This window comes from Mobula hypostoma, unplaced genomic scaffold (genome assembly GCF_963921235.1).
Source record: "Mobula hypostoma unplaced genomic scaffold, sMobHyp1.1 scaffold_104, whole genome shotgun sequence".
Lineage (NCBI taxonomy): Eukaryota > Metazoa > Chordata > Chondrichthyes > Myliobatiformes > Myliobatidae > Mobula > Mobula hypostoma.
The window spans coordinates 256,613-271,517 of NW_026948216.1; the positions used below are offsets into that span (position 1 = coordinate 256,613).

General features: G+C 61.1%; 1 protein-coding gene across 2 annotated transcripts in view; it reads right to left on the minus strand.

Moving 5' to 3' along the window:
• The window catches only part of LOC134341910 (uncharacterized), a 28,870-nt gene extending 16,967 nt beyond the window's left edge, over positions 1–11,903 (minus strand). Inside the window, exons 1-5 of one of the 2 annotated variants that reach the window (XM_063039838.1) lie at positions 11,682–11,903; positions 11,449–11,562; positions 10,313–10,369; positions 10,084–10,197; positions 2,481–2,628 (exon numbers count right to left, since the gene is read on the minus strand). In XM_063039838.1, coding sequence (XP_062895908.1) covers positions 2,515–2,628; positions 10,084–10,197; positions 10,313–10,369; positions 11,449–11,562; positions 11,682–11,897 — 615 coding nt within the window. In that variant the 5' untranslated portion in view covers positions 11,898–11,903 and the 3' untranslated portion in view covers positions 2,481–2,514. The remainder of the gene's footprint in view (positions 1–2,480; positions 2,629–10,083; positions 10,198–10,312; positions 10,370–11,448; positions 11,563–11,681) is intronic. The other variant, XM_063039839.1, reaches the window with a different exon arrangement.
• Positions 11,904–14,905: the final 3,002 nt, after the last annotated feature.

A 14,905-nucleotide genomic window follows, 5' to 3' on the forward strand; every position in this document is an offset into this window, starting at 1 on the left:
CACTCTATCTGTGTCCTCTGGTCCTAGACTCCCCCGACTGCAGGAAACATCCTCTCCACATCCACTCTATCTGTGCCCTCTGGTCCGAGACTCGCCCACTACAGGAAACATCCTCTCCATATCCACTGTATCTGTGTCCTCTGGTCTGAGACTCCCCCACTACAGGACACATCCTCTCCACGTCCACTCTATCTGTGTCCTCTGGTCCCAGACTCCCCCACTACAGAACACATCCTCTCCACATCCACTCTATCTGTGTCCTCTGGTCCTGGACTCCCCCACTACCGGACACATCCTCTCCACATCCACTCTATCTGTGTCCTCTGGTCTTAGACTCCCCCACTATAGGAAACATCCTCTCCACATCCACTATATCTGTGTCCTCTGGTCCTAGACTCCCCGACTATAGGAAACATCCTCTCCACATCCACTCTATCTGTACCCTCTGGTCACAGACTCCCCCACTACAGGAAACATCCTCTCCACATCCACTCTATCTGTGTCCTCTGGTCCTAGACTCCCCCACTGCAGGACACATCCTCTTCACATCCGCTCTATCTGTGTCCTCTGGTCCTAGACTCCCCCACTGCAGGACACATCCTCTCCACATCCACTCTATCTGTGTCCTCTGGTCCCAGACCCCCCCACTGCAGGACACATCCTCTTCACGTCCACTCTATCTGTGTCCTCTGGTCCTAGACTCCCTCCACTACAGGAAACACCCTCTCCACATGCACTCTATCTGTGTCCTCTGGTCCTAGACTCCCCCCACTACAGGAAACATCCTCTCCACATCCATTCTATCTGTGTCCTCTGGTCCGAGACTCGCCCACTACAGGAAACATCCTCTCCACATCCACTTTATCTGTGTCCTCTGGTCCTAGACTCCCCCACTACAGGAAACATCCTCTCCACATCTACTCTATCTGTGTCCTCTGGTCCTAGACTCCCCCACTGCAAGAAAAATCCTCTCCACATCCACTGTATCTGTGTCCTCTGGTCCTAGACTCCCCCACTACAGGAAACATCCTCTCCACATCCACTCTATCTGTGTCCTCTGGTCCTAGACTCCCCCACTATAGAAACATCCTCTCCACATCCACTCTATCTGTGTCCTCTGGTCCTGGACTCCCTCCACTACAGGAAACATCCTCTCCAGGTCCACTCTATCTGTGTCCTCTGGTCCTAGACTCCCCCACTACAGGAAACATCCTCTCCACATCCACTCTATCTGTGTCCTCTGGTCCTGGACTCCCCCACTACAGGAAACATCCTCTCCACATCCATTCCATCTGTGTCCTCTGGTCCGAGACTCCCCCACTACAGGAAACATCCTCTCCACATCCACTCTATCTGTGTCCTCTGGTCCGAGACTCCCCCCACTATGGGAAACATCCTCTCCACATCCACTCTATCTGTGTCCTCTGGTCCTAGACACCCCACAATAGGAAACATCCTCTCCACATCCACTCTATCTGTGTCCTCTGGTCCTAGACTCCCCCGACTACAGGAAACATCCTCTCCATATCCACTGTATCTGTGTCCTCTGGTCTGAGACTCCCCCACTACAGGACACATCCTCTCCACGTCCACTCTATCGGTGTCCTCTTGTCCTAGACTCCCTCCACTACAGGAAACACCCTCTCCACATCCACTCTATCTGTGTCCTCTGGTCCTGGACTCCCCCACTACAGGAAATATCCTCTCCACATCCACTCTGTCTGTGTCCTCTGGTCCTGGACTCCCCCACCACAGGAAAAATCCTCTCCACATCCACTCTATCTGTGTCCGCTGGTCCCAGACTCCCCCCACTATAGGAAACATCCTCTCCACATCCACTCTATCTGTGTCCTCTGGTCCGAGACTCCCCCACTATAGGAAACATCCTCTCCACATCCACTCTATCTGTGTCCGCTGGTCCCAGACTCCCCCCACTATAGGAAACATCCTCTCCACATCCACTCTATCTGTGTCCTCTGGTCCTAGACTCCCCCACCATAGGAAACATCCTCTCCACATCCACTTCATCTGTGTCCTCTGGTCCTAGACTCCCCCACTACAGGAAACATCCTCTCCACATCCACTCTATCTGTGTCCTCTGGTCCTAGACTCCTCCACTACAGGAAGCATCCTCTCCACATCTACGGGGAGGGGAGAGTTCCTTATGATCACTCTGCTGGGCACTAGAAACAGTATTCCCGTACTTTGCACCTACCAGTCAGCCAATCTTGCATCCATGCAAAATCTTGCCTGCGAGATATTTCCTTAAGGAATTCCAGCAGGTTTTGCTGGATGGACATCAGGCTGAATTTGGACGAACTCACGACCCCTCTCTTTCACTCCAGCACCTCTCTCACTCTGTCTCCTCTCACCCCTGCCTCCCCCGCCTGCAAACCTCACTCATCCCAGATCGTTGTGCACAGTGTCTCTGCCTGGCTCTCTCTCTCCACCCCACCCGCTGCGTCCCGGCGAGCTCCTACCTCCCGGCCGCGCTCCGAACCCGTGGAAGCCCCGTTACCAGCTGTTGTGATCCAAGAGGCTGATGTACAGGTAGCAGATAAGCAAGGAGATGATGAAGTGTAGGACCGAGAACAGCATCAGGAACAGTGACAGCAGCAACGGAGCGGTCTGCAGGGACAGGGTGAGATAGAGATACGGTCAGTCACTGGGGTGAGAGAGAGATACGGTCAGTCACCGGGGTGAGAGAGAGATACGGTCAGACACCGGGGTGAGAGAGAGAGATACGGTCAGTCACCGGGGAGCGAGAGAGATACGGTCAGTCACCGGGGTGAGAGAGAGATACGGTCAGTCACCGGGGTGAGAGAGAGAGATACGGTCAGTCACCGGGGTGAGAGAGAGAGATACGGTCAGTCACCGGGGTGAGAGAGAGAGATACGGTCAGTCACCGGGGTGAGAGAGAGATACGGTCAGTCACCGGGGTGAGAGAGAGAGATACGGTCAGTCACCGGGGTGAGAGAGAGATACGGTCAGTCACCGGGGTGAGAGAGAGAGATACGGTCAGTCACCGGGGTGAGAGAGAGAGATACGGTCAGTCACTGGGGTGAAAGAGAGAGATACGGTCAGTCACCGGGGTGAGAGAGAGAGATACGGTCAGTCACCGGGGTGAGAGAGAGATACGGTCAGTCACCGGGGTGAGAGAGAGAGATACGGTCAGTCACCGGGGTGAGAGAGAGAGATACGGTCAGTCACTGGGGTGAGAGAGAGAGATACGGTCAGTCACCGGGGTGAGAGAGAGAGATACGGTCGGTCACTGGGGTGAGAGAGAGAGATACGGTCAGTCACCGGGGTGAGAGAGAGAGATACGGTCAGTCACCGGGGTGAGAGAGAGATACGGTCAGTCACCGGGGTGAGAGAGAGAGATACGGTCAGTCACCGGGGTGAGAGAGAGATACGGTCAGTCACCGGGGTGAGAGAGAGAGATACGGTCAGTCACCGGGGTGAGAGAGAGATACGGTCAGTCACCGGGGTGAGAGAGAGAGATACGGTCAGTCACCGGGGTGAGAGAGAGAGATACGGTCAGTCACCGGGGTGAGAGAGAGAGATACGGTCAGTCACTGGGGTGAGAGAGAGAGATACGGTCAGTCACTGGGGTGAGAGAGAGAGATACGGTCAGTCACTGGGGTGAGAGAGAGATACGGTCAGTCACTGGGGTGAGAGAGAGATACGGTCAGTCACCGGGGTGAGAGAGAGAGATACGGTCAGTCACCGGGGTGAGAGAGAGAGATACGGTCAGTCACCGGGGTGAGAGAGAGAGATACGGTCAGTCACCGGGGTGAGAGAGAGATACGGTCAGTCACCGGGGTGAGAGAGAGAGATACGGTCAGTCACCGGGGTGAGAGAGAGATACGGTCAGTCACCGGGGTGAGAGAGAGAGATACGGTCAGTCACCGGGGTGACAGAGAGTGAGATACGGTCAGTCACTGGGGTGAAAGAGAGAGATACGGTCAGTCACTGGGGTGAGAGAGAGAGATACGGTCAGTCACCGGGGTGAGAGAGAGATACGGTCAGTCACCGGGGTGAGAGAGAGAGATACGGTCAGTCACCGGGGTGAGAGAGAGATACGGTCAGTCACTGGGGTGAGAGAGAGAGATACGGTCAGTCACCGGGGTGAGAGAGAGATACGGTCAGTCACCGGGGTGAGAGAGAGAGATACGGTCAGTCACTGGGGTGAGAGAGAGAGATACGGTCAGTCACTGGGGTGAGAGAGAGAGATACGGTCAGTCACTGGGGTGAGAGAGAGAGATACGGTCAGTCACTGGGGTGAGAGAGAGATACGGTCAGTCACCGGGGTGAGAGAGAGAGATACGGTCAGTCACCGGGGTGAGAGAGAGAGATACGGTCAGTCACTGGGGTGAGAGAGAGAGATACGGTCAGTCACCGGGGTGAGAGAGAGAGATACGGTCAGTCACCGGGGTGAGAGAGAGAGATACGGTCAGTCACCGGGGTGAGAGAGAGAGATACGGTCAGTCACCGGGGTGAGAGAGAGAGATACGGTCAGTCACCGGGGTGAGAGAGAGATACGGTCAGTCACCGGGGTGAGAGAGAGATACGGTCAGTCACCGGGGTGAGAGAGAGAGATACGGTCAGTCACCGGGGTGAGAGAGAGAGATACGGTCAGTCACCGGGGTGAGAGAGAGAGATACGGTCAGTCACCGGGGTGAGAGAGAGATACGGTCAGTCACCGGGGTGAGAGAGAGAGATACGGTCAGTCACCGGGGTGAGAGAGAGAGATACGGTCGGTCACCGGGGTGAGAGAGAGAGATACGGTCAGTCACCGGGGTGAGAGAGAGAGATACGGTCAGTCACCGGGGTGAGAGAGAGATACGGTCAGTCACCGGGGTGAGAGAGAGAGATACGGTCAGTCACCGGGGTGACAGAGAGAGAGATACGGTCAGTCACTGGGGTGAGAGAGAGAGATACGGTCAGTCACCGGGGTGAGAGAGAGATACGGTCAGTCACCGGGGTGAGAGAGAGAGATACGGTCAGTCACCGGGGTGAGAGAGAGATACGGTCAGTCACTGGGGTGAGAGAGAGAGATACGGTCAGTCACCGGGGCGAGAGAGATACGGTCAGTCACTGGGGTGAGAGAGAGATACGGTCAGTCACCGGGGTGAGAGAGAGAGATACGGTCGGTCACTGGGGTGAGAGAGAGATACGGTCAGTCACTGGGGTGAGAGAGAGATACGGTCAGTCACCGGGGTGAGAGAGAGAGATACGGTCAGTCACCGGGGCGAGAGAGATACGGTCAGTCACCGGGGTGAGAGGGATACGGTCAGTCACCGGGGTGAGAGAGAGAGATACGGTCGGTCACCGGGGTGAGATAGAGATACGGTCTGTCACCGGGGTGAGAGAGAGAGATACGGAGTCACTGGGGTGACAGAGAGATACGGTCAGTCACTGGGGTGAGAGAGATACGGTCAGTCACTGGGGTGAGAGAGAGAGATACGGTCAGTCACTGGGGTGAGAGAGAGATACGGTCAGTCACTGGGGTGAGAGAGAGATACGGTCAGTCACCGGGGTGAGAGAGAGAGATACGGTCAGTCACCGGGGTGAGAGAGAGAGATACGGTCAGTCACCGGGGTGAGAGAGAGAGATACGGTCAGTCACCGGGGTGAGAGAGAGAGATACGGTCAGTCACCGGGGTGAGAGAGAGATACGGTCAGTCACCGGGGTGAGAGAGAGAGATACGGTCAGTCACCGGGGTGACAGAGAGTGAGATACGGTCAGTCACTGGGGTGAGAGAGAGAGAGATACGGTCAGTCACCGGGGTGAGAGAGAGAGATACGGTCAGTCACCGGGGTGAGAGAGAGATACGGTCAGTCACTGGGGTGAGAGAGAGATACGGTCGGTCACTCGGGTGAGAGAGAGAGATATTGTCAGTCACCGGGGTGAGAGAGAGATATGGTCAGTCACTGGGATGACAGAGAGAGATACGGTCAGTCACCGGGGTGAGAGAGAGAGATACGGTCAGTCACCGGGGTGAGAGAGAGAGATACGGTCAGTCACCGGGGTGAGAGAGAGAGATACGGTCAGTCACCGGGGTGAGAGAGAGATACGGTCAGTCACCGGGGTGAGAGAGAGATACGGTCAGTCACCGGGGTGAGAGAGAGAGATACGGTCAGTCACCGGGGTGAGAGAGAGATACGGTCGGTCACCGGGGTGAGAGAGAGATACGGTCGGTCACCGGGGTGAGAGAGAGATACGGTCGGTCACCGGGGTGAGAGAGAGATACGGTCAGTCACCGGGGTGAAAGAGAGAGATACGGTCAGTCACCGGGGTGAGAGAGAGAGATACGGTCAGTCACTGGGGTGAGAGAGAGATACGGTCAGTCACCGGGGTGAGAGAGAGAGATACGGTCAGTCACCGGGGTGAGAGAGAGAGATACGGTCAGTCACTGGGGTGAGAGAGAGATACGGTCAGTCACCGGGGTGAGAGAGAGAGATACGGTCAGTCACCGGGGTGACAGAGAGAGATACGGTCAGTCACTGGGGTGAGAGAGAGAGATACGGTCAGTCACTGGGGTGAGAGAGAGAGATACGGTCAGTCACCGGGGTGAGAGAGAGAGATACGGTCAGTCACTGGGGTGACAGAGAGAGATACGGTCAGTCACTGGGGTGAGAGAGAGTGAGATACGGTCAGTCACTGTGGTGAAAGAGAGAGATACGGTCAGTCACCGGGGTGACAGAGAGAGATACGGTCAGTCACTGGGGTGAGAGAGAGAGATACGGTCAGTCACCGGGGTGAGAGAGAGATACGGTCAGTCACCGGGGTGAGAGAGAGAGATACGGTCAGTCACCGGGGTGAGAGAGAGATACGGTCAGTCACTGGGGTGAGAGAGAGAGATACGGTCAGTCACCGGGGTGAGAGAGAGATACGGTCAGTCACCGGGGTGAGAGAGAGAGAGATACGGTCAGTCACCGGGGGGTGAGAGAGAGATACGGTCAGTCACCGGGGTGAGAGAGAGATACGGTCAGTCACTGGGGTGACAGAGAGAGATACGGTCGGTCACTGGGGTGAGAGAGAGATACGGTCAGTCACCGGGGTGAGAGAGAGAGATACGGTCAGTCACTGGGGTGACAGAGAGAGATACGGTCGGTCACTGGGGTGAGAGAGAGATACGGTCAGTCACCGGGGTGACAGAGAGAGATACGGTCGGTCACCGGGGTGAGAGAGAGAGATACGGTCAGTCACCGGGGTGAGAGAGAGATACGGTCAGTCACCGGGGTGAGAGAGAGAGATACGGTCAGTCACTGGGGTGAGAGAGAGAGATACGGTCAGTCACCGGGGTGAGAGAGAGATACGGTCAGTCACCGGGGTGAGAGAGAGATACGGTCAGTCACTGGGGTGAGAGAGAGAGATACGGTCAGTCACCGGGGTGAGAGAGAGAGATACGGTCAGTCACCGGGGTGAGAGAGAGATACGGTCAGTCACTGGGGTGAGAGAGAGATACGGTCAGTCACCGGGGTGAGAGAGAGAGATACGGTCAGTCACCGGGGTGAGAGAGAGATACGGTCAGTCACCGGGGTGAGAGAGAGAGATACGGTCGGTCACCGGGGTGAGAGAGAGATACGGTCAGTCACCGGGGTAGAGAGAGATACGGTTACCGGGGTGAGAGAGAGATCGGGTGAGAGAGAGATACGGTCAGTCACTGGGGTGAGAGAGAGAGATACGGTCAGTCACCGGGGTGAGAGAGAGATACGGTCAGTCACCGGGGTGAGAGAGAGAGATACGGTCAGTCACCGGGGTGAGAGAGAGATACGGTCAGTCACTGGGGTGAGAGAGAGAGATACGGTCAGTCACCGGGGTGAGAGAGAGATACGGTCAGTCACTGGGGTGAGAGAGAGATACGGTCAGTCACCGGGGTGAGAGAGAGATACGGTCAGTCACCGGGGTGAGAGAGAGATACGGTCAGTCACCGGGGTGAGAGAGAGAGATACGGTCAGTCACCGGGGTGAGAGAGAGAGATACGGTCAGTCACTGGGGTGAGAGAGAGATACGGTCAGTCACCGGGGTGAGAGAGAGATACGGTCGGTCACCGGGGTGAGAGAGAGAGATACGGTCAGTCACCGGGGTGAGAGAGAGATACGGTCAGTCACCGGGGTGAGAGAGAGAGATACGTCAGTCACTGGGGTGACAGAGAGATACGGTCAGTCACTGGGGTGAGAGAGATACGGTCAGTCACTGGGGTGAGAGAGAGAGATACGGTCAGTCACCGGGGTGAGAGAGAGAGATACGGTCAGTCACCGGGGTGAGAGAGAGATACGGTCAGTCACCGGGGTGAGAGAGAGAGATACGGTCAGTCACCGGGGTGAGAGAGAGATACGGTCAGTCACCGGGGTGAGAGAGAGAGATACGGTCAGTCACTGGGGTGAGAGAGAGATACGGTCAGTCACTGGGGTGAGAGAGAGATACGGTCAGTCACCGGGGTGAGAGAGAGAGATACGGTCAGTCACCGGGGTGAGAGAGAGATACGGTCAGTCACCGGGGTGAGAGAGAGAGATACGGTCAGTCACCGGGGTGAGAGAGAGATACGGTCAGTCACCGGGGTGAGAGAGAGAGATACGGTCAGTCACCGGGGTGAGAGAGAGAGATACGGTCAGTCACTGGGGTGAGAGAGAGATACGGTCAGTCACCGGGGTGAGAGAGAGATACGGTCAGTCACCGGGGTGAGAGAGAGAGATACGGTCAGTCACCGGGGTGAGAGAGAGATACGGTCAGTCACTGGGGTGAGAGAGAGATACGGTCAGTCACCGGGGTGAGAGAGAGAGATACGGTCAGTCACTGGGGTGAGAGAGAGAGATACGGTCAGTCACCGGGGTGAGAGAGAGATACGGTCAGTCACTGGGGTGAGAGAGAGATACGGTCAGTCACCGGGGTGAGAGAGAGAGATACGGTCAGTCACCGGGGTGAGAGAGAGATACGGTCAGTCACCGGGGTGAGAGAGAGATACGGTCAGTCACCGGGGTGAGAGAGAGAGATACGGTCAGTCACCGGGGTGAGAGAGAGAGATACGGTCAGTCACCGGGGTGAGAGAGAGAGATACGGTCAGTCACCGGGGTGAGAGAGAGATACGGTCAGTCACTGGGGTGAGAGAGAGAGATACGGTCAGTCACCGGGGTGAGAGAGAGAGATACGGTCAGTCACTGGGGTGAGAGAGAGAGATACGGTCAGTCACTGGGGTGAGAGAGAGATACGGTCAGTCACTGGGGTGAGAGAGAGAGATACGGTCAGTCACCGGGGTGAGAGAGAGATACGGTCAGTCACTGGGGTGAGAGAGAGAGATACGGTCAGTCACTGGGGTGAGAGAGAGAGATACGGTCAGTCACCGGGGTGAGAGAGAGATACGGTCAGTCACTGGGGTGAGAGAGAGAGATACGGTCAGTCACCGGGGTGAGAGAGAGATACGGTCAGTCACCGGGGTGAGAGAGAGAGATACGGTCAGTCACTGGGGTGAGAGAGAGATACGGTCAGTCACCGGGGTGAGAGAGAGATACGGTCAGTCACTGGGGTGAGAGAGAGAGATACGGTCAGTCACCGGGGTGAGAGAGAGATACGGTCAGTCACTGGGGGGAGAGAGAGATACGGTCAGTCACTGGGGTGAGAGAGAGAGATACGGTCAGTCACCGGGGTGAGAGAGAGATACGGTCAGTCACTGGGGTGAGAGAGAGATACGGTCAGTCACCGGGGTGAGAGAGAGAGATACGGTCAGTCACTGGGGTGAGAGAGAGATACGGTCAGTCACCGGGATGAGAGAGAGAGATACGGTCAGTCACCGGGGTGAGAGAGAGAGATACGGTCAGTCACCGGGGTGACAGAGAGAGATACGGTCAGTCACCGGGGTGAGAGAGAGATACGGTCAGTCACTGGGATGAGAGAGAGAGATACGGTCAGTCACCGGGGTGAGAGAGATACGGTCAGTCACTGGGGAGAGAGAGATACGGTCAGTCACTGGGGTGACAGAGAGATACGGTCAGTCACTGGGGTGAGAGACAGGGAGAGGGAGAAATTGGGACGTGGGGTTTACAGAGGGACGGCGGGTTTGGGGGGTGAGATGCCCCTTACCATGAAATAGTGGTAGGGAGTGGTGGGTAGGTAGAAGAGCGACAGGTTGTGGATGATGCAGGAGATCATGGCTGCCAGACTGCTCAACACCTGAGTCACCAGGATCAGCCGCTTCTGCAGGGGATACAGGGCGGGGAGAGAGTGAGAGAGAGGGAGAGGTGAGAGTCCCACGGAGAGGTCGCCATCTCCAACCGCTCCCACTGCTCGAAACGGCGGAGCACATACTCACGTGGAAGAGAGTGCGGGAGTGGATCAGGTGGATCACCAGCGAGCCGGCCAGGACGTACTGGAGAGTAAAACGAAGACGTCAGACGGGGCACCAGGGAGTGTATCAGCGTACGAGGGTGGGACACGGACACTGAACGGTGGGGAGTGTCGAGGGACGGGGGGACCTTGGCGTACGAGGGTAGGGCACTCTCCGTGAACGGAGGGGAGTGTCGAGGGACGGGGAGACCTCGGCGTACGAGGGTGGGACACACACCGTGAACGGTGGGGAGTGTCGAGGGACTGGGGGACTCGGGGTACGAGGGCGGGACACGCACCGTGAACGATGGGGAGTGTCGAGGGGACAGGGGGACCTCGGGGTACGAGGGTCGGACACGCATCGTGAACGGTGGGGAGTGTCGAGGGGACAGGGGGGACTCGGGGTACGAGGGTCGGACACGCACCGTGAACGGTGGGGAGTGTCGAGGGGACAGGGGGACCTCGGGGTACGAGGGTGGGACACACTCCGTGAACAGTGGGGAGTGTCGAGGGACGGGGGGACCTCGTCGTACGAGCGTAGGACACTCTCCGTGAACGGTGGGGAGTGTCGAGGGGACAGGGGGACCTCGGGGTACGAGGGTCGGACACGCATCGTGAACGGTGGGGAGTGTCGAGGGGACAGGGGGACCTCGGGGTACGAGGGTGGGACACACTCCGTGAACAGTGGGGAGTGTCGAGGGACGGGGGGACCTCGTCGTACGAGCGTAGGACACTCTCCGTGAACAGTGGGGAGTGTCGAGGGACGGGGGGACCTCGTCGTACGAGGGTAGGACACTCTCCGTGAACGGTGGGGAGTGTCGAGGGACAGGGGGACCTCGTCGTACGAGGGTGGGACACGCACCGTGAACGATGGGGACTGTCGAGGGACAGGGGGACCTCGTCGTACGAGGGTGGGACACGCACCGTGAGTGGTGGGGAGTGTCGAGGGACAGGGGGGTGACTCGAGATACGAGGATGGGACACGCAGCGTGAACAGTGGGGAGTGTCGAGTGACGGGGGGACCTCGGCGTACGAGGGTGGGACACGCACCGTGACCGGTGGGGAGTGTCGAGGGACGGTGGGGGCGGAAGGAGGGTGTTTCCCGGGACTCCTCGGACCCACCCAGATGCCGGCGACCCAGGGGATGCCGATCATCGCCGGGTAGGAGTAACTCTCGGCGAACAGCAGCGGGACACCAAAAAGCATCTCGATCACGCCGACCAGGATCTCGATCGCCTGCAATCGGAGGAAAGAGTCACTCGCGGTCTCCCCTCGGCGTTTCCTGCCTCCTCCCTCGCTCCCCCCCTCCCCACGACGCGTCCACTCCTCCCTCGCCCCCCAGTCCATCCCCTCACCCCGAGGTCCCTCAGTTCCAGGTGCAGCCTCTCGGTGAGGGTGAGGCGCGCCAGGTTGTAGTGGGAGACGCTGATCCAGCTGAGGCGGCCGTCGGGCGCCCCCTCCATGGTCCGCAGGCGGGTCCGCGACGCCACCGTTGGCGACTTCACCCGCGCAGAGTCCGGGGCCACAGTCGGGTCGATGACGACGGTGGGCGGCGGGGACGGCTGAGACATTCCCGGTCAGAGTCCTGGCAACAGAGAGACCGAGGGTCAGTGCGGGCGAGGGAGGGGGTGACGGAGACGGGGAGGGGGCGACGGAGACGGGGAGGGGTGTAGGGGAGGGGGGGGTGACGGAGACGGGGAGGGGTGTAGGGGAGGGGGGGGTGACGGAGACGGGGAGGGGTGTAGGGGAGGGGGTGGTGACGGAGACGGGGAGGGGTGTAGGGGAGGGGGTGTGACGGAGACGGGGAGGGGTGTAGGGGAGGGGGGGGTGACGGAGACGGGGAGGGGTGCAGGCGAGGGAGGGGGTGACGGAGACAGGGAGGGGTGCAGGGGAGGGAGGGGATGACGGAGACGGAGACGGGGAGGGCTGCGGGGGAGGGAGGGGGTGACGGAGACGGGGAGGGGTGTAGGGGAGGGAGGGGGTGACGGAGACGGGGAGGGGTGTGGGGGAGGGAGGGGGTGACGGGGACGGGGAGGGGTGTAGAGGAGCGAGGGGGTGACGGAGACGGGGAGGGGTGTAGGGGAGGGAGGGGTGACGGAGACGGGGAGGGGTGCGGGCGAGGGAGGGGGTGACGGAGACAGGGAGGGGTGCAGGGGAGGGAGGGGATGACGGAGACGGGGAGGGGTGTGGGGGAGGGAGGGGGTGACGGAGACGGGGAGGGGTGCGGGCGAGGGAGGGGGTGACGGAGACGGGGAGGGGTGTAGGGGAGGGAGGGGGTGACGGAGACGGGGAGGGGTGTAGGGGAGGGAGGGGGTGACGGAGACGGGGAGGGGTGTAGGGGAGGGGGGGGTGACGGAGACGGGGAGGGGTGTAGGGGAGGGGGGGTGACGGAGACGGGGAGGGGTGCGGGCGAGGGAGGGGGTGACGGAGACAGGGAGGGGTGCAGGGGAGGGAGGGGATGATGGAGACGGAGACGGGGAGGGCTGCGGGGGAGGGAGGGGGTGACGGAGACGGGGAGGGGTGTAGGGGAGGGAGGGGGTGACGGAGACGGGGAGGGGTGTGGGGGAGGGAGGGGGTGACGGGGACGGGGAGGGGTGTAGGGGAGCGAGGGGGTGACGGAGACGGGGAGGGGTGTAGGGGAGGGAGGGGTGACGGAGACGGGGAGGGGTGCGGGCGAGGGAGGGGGTGACGGAGACAGGGAGGGGTGCAGGGGAGGGAGGGGATGACGGAGACGGGGAGGGGTGTGGGGGAGGGAGGGGGTGACGGAGACGGGGAGGGGTGCGGGCGAGGGAGGGGGTGACGGAGACGGGGAGGGGTGTAGGGGAGGGAGGGGGTGACGGAGACGGGGAGGGGTGTAGGGGAGGGAGGGGGTGACGGAGACGGGGAGGGGTGTAGGGGAGGGAGGGGGTGACGGAGACGGGGAGGGGTGTAGGGGAGGGAGGGAGTGACGGAGACGGGGAGGGGTGTAGGGGAGGGAGGGGGTGACGGAGACGGGGAGGGGTGTAGGGGAGGGAGGGGGTGAGGGAGACGGGGAGGGGTGTAGGGGAGGGAGTGGGTGACGGAGACGGGGAGGGGTGTAGGGGAGGGAGGGGGTGAGGGAGACGGGGAGGGGTGTAGGGGAGGGAGTGGGTGACGGAGACGGGGTGGGGTGTAGGGGAGGGAGGAGGTGACGGAGACGTGGAGGGGTGTGGGGGAGGGAGGGGGTGACGGGGACGGGGAGGGGTGTAGGGGAGGGAGGGGGTGACGGAGACGGGGAGGGGTGTAGGGGAGGGAGGGAGTGACGGAGACGGGGAGGGGTGTAGGGGAGGGAGGGGGTGACGGAGACGGGGAGGGGTGTAGGGGAGGGGGGGGTGACGGAGACGGGGAGGGGTGCGGGCGAGGGAGGGGGTGACGGAGACGGGGAGGGGTGTCGGGGAGGGAGGGGGTGACGGAGACGGGGAGGGGTGTCGGGGAGGGAGGGGGTGACGGAGACGGGGAGGGGTGTAGGGGAGGGAGGGGGTGACGGAGATGGGGAGGGGTGTAGGGGAGGGAGGGGGTGACGGAGACGGGGAGGGGTGCGGGCGAGGGAGGGGTGACGGAGACGGGGAGGGGTGCGGGCGAGGGAGGGGGTGACGGAGACGGGGAGGGGTGCGGGGGAGGGAGGGGGTGACGGAGACGGGGAGGGGTGTAGGGGAGGGAGGGGGTGACGGAGACGGGGAGGGGTGTAGGGGAGGGGGGGGTGACGGAGACGGGGAGGGGTGCGGGCGAGGGAGGGGTGACGGAGACGGGGAGGGGTGCGGGCGAGGGAGGGGGTGACGGAGACGGGGAGGGGTGTGGGGGAGGGAGGGGGTGACGGGGACGGGGAGGGGTGTAGGGGAGGGAGGGGGTGACGGAGACGGGGAGGGGTGTAGGGGAGGGAGGGGGTGACGGAGACGGGGAGGGGTGTAGGGGAGGGAGGGGGTGACGGAGACGGGGAGGGGTGTAGGGGAGGGAGGGGGTGACGGAGACGGGGAGGGGTGCGGGCGAGGGAGGGGGTGACGGAGACAGGGAGGGTTGCAGGCGAGGGAGGGGGTGACGGAGACGGGGAGGGGTGTAGGGGAGGGAGGGGGTGACGGAGACGGGGAGGGGGCGACGGAGACGGGGAGGGAGGGGGTGACGGAGACGGGGAGGGGTGTTGGGGATGGAGGGAGTGACGGAGACGGGGAGGGGTGTAGGGGAGTGAGGGGGTGACGGAGACGGGGAGGGGTGTAGGGGAGGGAGGGGGTGACGGAGACGGGGAGGGGTGTAGGGGAGGGAGGGGGTGACGGAGACGGGGAGGGGTGTAGGGGAGGGAGGGGGTGACGGAGACGGGGAGGGGTGTTGGGGATGGAGGGAGTGACGGAGACGGGGAGGGGTGTAGGGGAGGGAGGGGGTGACGGAGACGGGAGGGTTGTAGGGGAGGGAGGGGTGACGGAGACGGGGAGGGGTGTAGGGGAGGGAGGGGGTGACGGAGACGGGGAGGGGTGTAGGGGAGGGAGGGGGTCACGGAGACGGGGAGGGGTGTAGGGGAGGGAGGGGGTCACGGAGACGGGGAGGGGTGTGGGGGAGGGAGGGGGTGACG